This window comes from Glossina fuscipes, unplaced genomic scaffold, assembly GCF_014805625.2.
Source record: "Glossina fuscipes isolate IAEA_lab_2018 unplaced genomic scaffold, Yale_Gfus_2 3, whole genome shotgun sequence".
Taxonomy (NCBI): Eukaryota; Metazoa; Arthropoda; class Insecta; order Diptera; family Glossinidae; genus Glossina; species Glossina fuscipes.
Window position 1 is genome coordinate 9160524 of NW_023998417.1, and position 9505 is coordinate 9170028.

The window sequence follows — 9505 nt, forward strand, 5'->3', positions numbered from 1 at the left end:
ATTTTTGTATGTATGTACATATTTTATGTAAAGAATTCTGTGAACTTATTTTAGATACTTAATTTCTATAATTGAATTGGCTTTTAGTTTCTTGTGTGATCATCATCTGAGGCTCACAATAATTGTAATATAATTTTAAATTTTAACTTCTTTTTACAGATTATGACGGGGACATACACACATAAATTATGTTCTCCGTATTTGCTTTTTCATGCAAGAAAGAAGAGAACTACTAATGTTTATGCAACTAATTGCTAAAAAAAAAAAAAACAAAGAACACATATACATACATGTATTTCATTAGTGGTGATTATGTAATTTTCGTAGACTTAAAATAAGCTGGGCTGGATTCCAGTGAAATGTAAAAAGTTACAACGATAGTTAATTGGAGTTTAAACAAAATGAATTAGACGCTTTTAACGGCCCAATCCAAAGCCATATCGCATAGGATAGGAAGCTCGACGACTAACCTCTTCCGATGGCTCACGCTTACCTAAACCGAAACTATATGGCTGGTTACGTTTCTCATCTGCTAATAATATTACAAAACAAATAAATAAAATAAAATAAGTATATTAAGTGTGTGCACAAGTCCGTAGCGAATTTCATTTTTAATATATCTTTACGAGGAACCATAGCTAAGAGGCAAAAATTCTTTCATAATGTTTCAGAGTAAATTTTCCATCTATATTTCCTTTATGAAAATCTCATGATATATAATTGCTTTTATTTGTGTGCGTTGCATGCACAGGAGAGCATTTATGCGTGAGTTTGTGCGTGTATGGGTAAGCGTAAGCTATATAGATATATTAATATATTTTCAAATTTATTGGATTATCGCTACGGTTTTACGCACACATGTGACATATATTTCTTACCTAACATTGTTTCTGTATTAAAAGTTTTATCTAATTCTTGTTTGGTTAATAATTCATCATCAATTCGATTGTAGCCAGATCTTTTATCCAAATCGAATGAATATGGAGCTCGTTTACCTAAGCCGAAATTATATACTGGTAAACGTTTCATGCCATTTCCATTAGTGTAAGTGTATCCACGTCGTCCCAATCCAAAGGCATAGCGTTCAACTCGCTTATCATAGTTGTTTTTCTCATCATGATCATCCATTTCCATATTAGTGCCCGCATTAATACTAAATAAGGAATTGAGTTGTGATGCATCATGGATATCGTTTCCATTTGTGTCATCATCTCCATAGTTCGGTTGACAGCAGAACATATTCATATTCAGCCAGCAGATCAACAATACCAACAAACAAGTAAAATTTATCGTCATCATTGTTATTGTATCAACGAGAGCGAGATGTGGAAGCAAAGCTGAATGGACAGAAATCAATCGATTCAATTTAAAGCTTAAATGTATCTCGATTTCTTAATTTTTAGTGAAATTTTATGAAATTGCGATTATATGAAAGGCTTAGCAGAGCGAGTCTCTATCATTACCGATTGCCGGCATCTCTAGAATGCAGATGATAATTAACTCGCCCCTCGGAGAGAAAATTTCTTAACTTTTCATACCTTTCATCATGTATGGTATAGGGTATATTAACTACGTGCGGACGTACGTAACACCCAGAAAGGTTTAAGGTAGACTTACGTACGTCTGCTCGTCTGATATTTGTCCATGTATTTATGTGTTCGACCTACAGGCTCTGTATTTTGAGATAGTCTTTGATGAATTTTCATATACTGATGTCTTTTTTTTTTTTTTTATTTTTTAAGCGGGCGCCACAATTATATATCGTTTTGAACAGTAATATTTCTCGCTTATTTTAAAAGAGATACGTGATATACTTGAAAATAAATTAATTTTTGTTCGATTATTGGTTAAAAAAATAACTTAAAATTATTACTTGTCTACATATGTTTGCAGCGAAGTAAAAAAATGAAGAAAAAGATACGCATTAATGTGCTTATAAGAAAGAAAAGCGACATGGAAGCGATGACAATTAGTTTTCTTTCGCATATATTTGCCAGTTGTCAGAGGAAAATAGGAAAACGACGACAGCACGAGAAATGACAAATTGTTTGAATATGGTAAATTGCTCAGCGTAACGGCTGCGAAAGTTACATTGGCCTTGAAGCGAATCTTAGATACCTAACATAAGTAATTTTTATTTTTTTTTTCTCTCTAAATATTAAAGCAATTTTTTGGTGTATATGAAATGATAAAGTAACTTTACTGCCATTAGTGTAGTTACAATAATTGTTTAACTGTAACGTCTCTAAAGTCAACAGGCATGCATGTATAGGCTTATGTGAAGAATGATTATTCCAAATGCTGAGAGGGATTAGAAGAAAATGGTAAGTAAAGAAAACTATGTCGGGGAGTCGCCCTCGACAAATATGCTATTTTTAACTAAAGAGAAAACCGAGAAGATGCGGGATAATTGACCAATTTTACGAAAACGTCCAACTCAACCACTCATTACAAAAATCGCTTAGAACTACGACACGTCATCATACACAAATAAAAAAGGCGAAGATAGGCTTTAAGACAAACCTCTTCATTATGGTAAATTTTTGTAACGCGGTGATGCAATCAAAACGGAAGGGACGAAAGAAAAAAAGAGAGAAAGACGTAGAGAGATCATGGCCTCAGCGTAGTGGATATGTGATCAATCGATAAGAGGTAGGCCTTCACTGATTGAGCACTCATCGAAAAAAACTCCACCATGCTGAGATTTGAAATTCTGGGCCAGACTCGAATTCAGAATGCACCTGAGCATGTCCGTCTGTATAAATATCCGTCTGTCTGCCTGCTGTGTAGTGCCTGTGGTAAACATCCTTACATGAGCAAAAAATGAAGATTTCTCTTACGAGTTTGAAACCGGCCTAACCCAATCAACGGGCAGAGTCCGATGACAACACTTTTTTTTTGCTCGTGTTACTCGTAAAGTAGATAATACACACCAAAGCAATATCCAATTTCCTGTCCCACTCCCACTCGATACTATAGAGTATGAAAATTTAGTTCTATTTTTCTTTTTTAAGGATCACGGTGATGGGCATAAGAGATTCGATCACCAGCGATTGCGATTTTCTTACTTGTTATCAAGTAAGACAAGCCTAGCAATATTAACGAGCAAATAAAACGGACCAGTGTTTCTATCTTTCTTCAACGAAGCTTATATTAATCGGAATAATTTGATATACTTTCAACGGAGGCACCACATTTTTGTAAATTAAAGCAAAAGCTTATAACAGCAAATCAGTTTACTTTTGTTGCATTATGATGAATAGAGCATAAATAAATAAAAAAATATGTCATTAATGGAGGTGGAAGAATTATTTACTCTTTCTATCTCTCTCTCTCTCTCTCTCTTAGGTAGTAATCCTTCATGCTCAACAAAATAACAAATAAGAAAACATTAAAAATCCTATGTAGACGATGTACGCGTGAATATGTTTTAACGCGAGAAAAACCTTTAATATTTTTTAATACATTTTATCTTTTAAAATTATTATCGCGTGCTTAATGAACTCGCAATAAATTGATTTTCGAATAAAGTCGAAATACTTGATTTGCCTAAAAGTAAACGATGGATGGATGGATGCCTCCATCCTCTCTATTCATCCATCTAAACGAATTTATTTATTAAATAGCTTTAGTTAAAAACGTCATTTTGACAAACGCTATCTTACACTTGCTGCTTTCGACCCATTTCCTTCTCCTCGTCTCCTTTCTGTACATTTTTTGCCCTTACATTGAAGCATTACAGTCAAAGGGCGCAAGAATGTGCCACGTAAAAGACGTAGATTCATTTCCTTCTTCTTTTTCTTCTTCTTCTTCTTCTTTAAATATGTATATAACGCTTTTACTGGTTTCATTATGTGTGCCTTGTCACACTCTAGGATCATTGGTATAAGTCAAATAAACTTTAAATCTTAGATGAAATTTTTTAAAACATTTTTGTACAAAGGCATATAAAAGAATTTCAATTTTTTGTGTTTTTTTTTTTTTTTTTGACAGTATAGTAGCAAGTACTCACTATATGTTTAACAAATACATGCGAACATTCAAAGAGATTTATGGGGAATTTTTGCATGCAACAAGTTAGAAAGCGACGTAAATCTATGCGATGGCGTTATGGTGGTTGGAAAAAAAACGCTTTCAAATGTAAAAAAAAAAAGATGTTTAGACGCAGTTATGCTGATAATACGCCCAACAGGGCTTCCGAAAACTTCGAAAACGGTTATGAGGATAGCTCGTCTATCAGAACTTCCGACAAATTGTGAACTTTTTAGCTGAGACCTTAGTCATCGATACATTGTCTAGGTGGACGAATTAAGTGAGCGTGAGCTACTTAATAAAAAACATGCCTTGGCCATGCATTGCTTAAATTCGGATTCAAAAGCTTTTAATATCAAACTTTTCAACGAACATGTCTATCGTTTTTAAGAGAAGTAAAATGGGAGATCCTTTCCAAAACTTTTTTTATCAATTGAAGGAAACAAATGGAGATAAAACAATATATAAGTTAACCGAATGTCTCTTCAAAATGGTCTTCTTAAATCAAGCCTTTGATATTTCTTTGTGACTAAACGTTTTCATCGTCATTGCAAAACATTATCTTGCCTTTCAATAATAAGAGAAAGGAATCAAAAACTTTTTGCTATTGATTCTCATATCCGTTCCTTAAATGCTATATATTTTTTTTTTTTTTTTTTTTTCAGTTAATTGTTTTTGTTCGTTTCCAATATAAACTATTCGTATGGACGGAAGTTGAAAGAGAAAACGTATCCGTATAAACATTCAAACACATTAGAAAGTTTTCGGCTTTGAGCATATTTTCTCAGAAACAAAACATAGAAAATTGTATTTGACCGAAGACGTGCACACCTTACGGTCAGAAATGTGAGAACATATGGTAATCTATAGCTATTCAACTATTTTAAGAAACAGTCGAAATGGGGAAGAAACCAGTCTGCTAACAAAACTATAGGATATGCAATCAGTTTACATATCTAATTTCCATCGTTTGGTGGTACCTGGGAATTATTGTTTAGAGAAGTTTGGAATCACTATGTGTGCGCTATGCAAGAATGTTAGTAATAATTATCATATACACTCACTGCAAGACAATTATGGAGTATAGTTGTCCTCTTAACGAGATATTTGATTCATCAAACACTTGGAAATGTACATCTCGGACCATATAGGACGTACATATTGCTCGTTATTCTTGATCTTATGTTTATATATTATTCATCAAGTGATCGTGAAATGTTTCAGTCATGTCTGTCTTGTCTTGTCTGTCGAAATCACGATATATAGCATTTTGCTTAGAATAATAGATTTATCACAACATTTTTTCAAGGACCGAAGGAAAGGAGTGCGGCAGACGCCTGAAATATTAATAAGGTACGATGTACTATATGTGCGATACGAGGTACGGCGAGCTCTATCTTCCAGTATAAGTGTGCCAATGGCGGTGAGTATAAAGAAAATCCAGATTTAGTCGAATGCACGAAGCCTAAACAACTTGGGGTACAGAGTGTGTCAAGTTCGTCCGTACCCAGAAGGAATTAAAGTGGATCCGCCTTTTACTGCAACAATCGATTCAGAATCAATCTAAGCTGGTCTATCCGTTTGTCTGCATTGTCTTTTTTCCATTAATAGGCCGCTCTTTTCGAGGTATATCGAGCAAATTTGGTGCACCGACATTTCTCGGCCCAAGGACGAATTCTATTGAAAATGTTTCGTATCGGACCAATATTTCGACCACTTCTCATACGAAGCCTTATTTTGAATTAACTGTAGGTAAGTGTAAGGTATTTAATGGTGGACCATGGCGCACTACAGTTTATTTATTTATTATAAATTTATTGTTAATTTTTTTAATGTTGTCCTTTGCTACATATATTTTCTCTAATCGCTTTTTTCTCGTGTTAACGACTGATGAAACCATAAACTGATGAACTATGTACTTACATTTTTATATTTATTCAAAAATAATGATCATCTCTTTTGAAAATTCCTCTCGTACTTACTCGTCATTTAGTTTTCTATTCAGCGGTGAAAGCTGCACAGCAGAAAGAAAAATACTTTTGGGACTTTATTTTTCGATTGAGTGGCAAAACTCTTGCACAAACATATTCAAGAGAATAGCATTGCAATTAACTCCAAACGGACCACGGTCGAGCCTTTGTGGCTCGTTTAAACTTTAAGTCTTAATATTTTCATTATATCATATTGCATTTCCAAAAGAATTTTTTTGCCTTAGATTAACAATAAACAATAAAAAAAAAAACGTTTTCTCACGATATCAAAATTAACACTTTGGATTTTTTCTAACGAATTTTACCACGATGAGCCTGATAGGCTCACAGTCAGAAAGCAATCTTTTTGCTTTGGAACAGATATGCACTGAGGAACTATGCATACAATACCTATACCATAACCGCAGTAACATGTTCACTAATTTCTTTACGAGTTGCGGAGTTAATGCAGAACTACAATACCTGCGTAAACATTCTCCTGGCCGCAATAGAGAATGATGCTATCGTCTTCAAACTTTGCAGAAATATTGAAAGTTCTTGGACACATCTTGATGTTGAAAATTGACAAAATCGGCCAAAGCACACGCCTACAGCGTACCATAAACTGAGGACACTTCTGCGTTCTGGGTTACCCGGTACGAATAAAGTGCAACAGACACAACATAACAATAACAATTTTCGCGTAAATGGAAATAGTCAACCACGCCCATCTAATATTACAGAATATGAAAATTTAGTTTGTTTGTTTGTCGCATTTTTAGTCTTTCTTAGGCTAAAGGCACCGGATATAAAAGATTCAGTCTCAGCCGATTACAAATTTCTTACTTGTTTTATTTTTGAAGATATTTTTGTTCTTTTTCTCCGATTTACAACTTTATTTCGAATTTTATCTAACATTATACTACACTATCATATATCGAGCGAGTTATCTTAATCTCAAGATTATAAGATAGATAGACCTTGCTCTAATAGATAAGTCTGGATATGGCTCTTCTATCGCTCTTTCTAAGTCATTCTGTTTTTTTTTTTTTCTTTTCCTTCTTTCTTTTATACTCTTATTAATATTTAAATTGTTTTGAAATTACCGCCGGCTTTAACTTACTATTATCGGGATCACGTTTGTGATAAGATGGCCACACGCGTAGACAGTTTGAAAATGAGTTTAAAAAATCAAATTTCTTTCCAAATGCATCCACCAAAATGCCAACAAGTTAACGAATAAAAACACCGCAATATGGTTAAATAAAAACTTTGTTAATTTTATGTAAACATTAAATTTTTTTTTATCGTTTTTGGTGTAACGCGATGAGCTGCACTCGGGTCAGAAGTTGCTTAACTTTTGAAGAACAAAACATGACATTCGTCCTCTTTATATGAATTGCAGCCAAGAAGAATTGATGTCGCTGTTGATGTCGCTATGTAATATTGAAGCAATGCTACACTTTTACGATTACCATTCGCGACCATCACCTCTACATATCTATCTAATCGTTCGCCTTTTCGTGCAGCAATGCTGTAAAAGAAGTGGTAACAAAAAAAAAGAAAAAAAACAATGCACGAAGTTCTTGCTGCTCCCACCACCCACTTAAATCCAGTACTTACAGTATATGTATGATAATGATAAGGGTTAAGAGCATCGACGAGACCAATATTTAATATTTTGCGCGCGTAAAATATATATATGTATATATATGTCAAGCGGTGTTGTACTTATGCAAAGAGGGTTTAATACGATAATAATCGATAATGAAAAAAATTCTGTTCAAAACAGAAAAGGGAGCAAATAATGCGGTTTTAAAGAATTTATTTACAACACTGTTTATTTTTTTTTTTTTTTTTTTATTTTGAATCTTATTCTTTTTCATCTTTTATTTACTTAAAAATATTGTGGCTGGATGCTACTACTAGAACTATTTGAAGTGGTCAGTATATGTGTGCAACAAGTTATTATTTATTTTGTTACATTTTGCTTTATGGTACGCTTTGAGAACATGATCCACGAGGCATTAACAGACTTTGAGATTATTATTATATTAAAGAACATTTTTTTTTTTTTTCTTATATATATATATATATATATATTTGAAATTTTTATGTAAAAAGTATAAGTTTCATATTAGCTTTCGACTTTGTAAAAAAACAACAAAACTTTTTTAATATGTATTATTATTTTTTTTTTTTTTTATATATATATATAAGACCGATCATCAAGGACTGGAAGTTGTTTTAATGCATTTTTGAAAAATTAACGTCTTTAGCAAGATAATGGTAGTGAAATATTCTCTTTCGAGACTTGTTTAACACTAGACATACCGCGTGGATCGATTTGTTCTTTTTCAACTTTTAAGCTTATTTAAAAAAAAAAAAAAATTTTCGTGGAGCTTGGATAGTTAGTTTGAAAATTTTAGCCCTTAAATACTCAAAAACAATTTCCCTATATTTAGTATACCCTTCCACATATCGATTATATATATTCTGCGCATTGCATATAGTTCTATGAAAATGGCTCATCCTCTTTGCGGAAGTGAAGCAGAAGCGCATTAGCATATATGACGATCAGTTGGGAGCGAGGTGTTGCAGTTATAATAAGATGAGGACGTGTTCAGCCACGAGTAACCCGCGAAAAATATGTTGGCTTCACACCAAAGCTGCGTTCGCGCATCAAACTCAGCCTTGTACCGTTAATGTTGCAGGTTAGCATCTTGTCAGTTGTCTTAGAACACTAACATTTAAGGCTATCGGCTTTATTGTAAACTCTATCGCACTTGAGATTTGAACCCAGTACCGTTGAGTTGTTAGTCAAGGCCAATTGCCTACTCGCTCACACAGGCCTAGAGTTCTGTGTAATGTTCTATCTCTTAATAACAGGTTGCGCGCAACTCGACATTCGATTCAACTTAAATGCATAGAGCATCAAGCCCTTGAAGGCATGGAACTGAGTGTGCTTTTAATGAAAAGGCAAATGCGGTAACATGCTTTCTTACGACTCCTACGATAAATTCACGTACATGTGCTAAAAAACAATGGTCACAAGGGGAACGAAAGGCTGGAGGATGATCATGGCCGTGAAAGGCTTTAAAGGCTATTCCTTGGGTTGACAGTTATATGTGAAAGGAAAAATCGAAAGCAAAAAAAGATGTGATGACGACAACGCTTAGTGAAATATCAACTGTCTCATTGACTTGGAGACATTTCTTCTTCTTCTACTTCGTTTGCCGCTGTGCCGTTGTGCTACAGAATTAAAACGAAACTCACATCACATGCCGTGTAGATTATACAAGCACTTGTTGCAGCCAACATATATAAACATACCACATCGTATACATTTCTCCGACATATTTTTATAACGTATTACATACAAATGATATTTCATACGTAAATTAGAAAGAATTTCATTTTATTGTTGCTGTTGCTGTTGCTGCCACATTGTACTATTGTGCTATCTGTGTGACATGAATATATTAACATGGCTTGCATTTAAT

The 9505-nt window shown here is 33.8% G+C and overlaps 1 protein-coding gene across 2 annotated transcripts; it reads right to left on the reverse strand.

Annotated features, from left to right (window-relative positions):
* Positions 1-46: 46 nt before the first annotated feature.
* LOC119634916 (allatostatin-A) lies at positions 47-7343 on the reverse strand. 2 transcript variants are annotated; one of them, XM_038029348.1, is made up of 3 exons: positions 7126-7343; positions 879-1337; positions 47-532 (listed from the first exon to the last, which is right to left on the reverse strand). In XM_038029348.1, the coding sequence occupies exons 2-3, from the start codon at positions 1297-1299 to the stop codon at positions 417-419; spliced, it is 537 nt and encodes a 178-aa protein (XP_037885276.1). In that variant the 5' UTR covers positions 1300-1337; positions 7126-7343; the 3' UTR covers positions 47-416. The 2 variants fall into 2 exon arrangements, with proteins under 2 accessions (XP_037885276.1, XP_037885277.1); XM_038029349.1 differs by having other exon boundaries at positions 47-529; positions 7126-7341.
* Positions 7344-9505: the final 2162 nt, after the last annotated feature.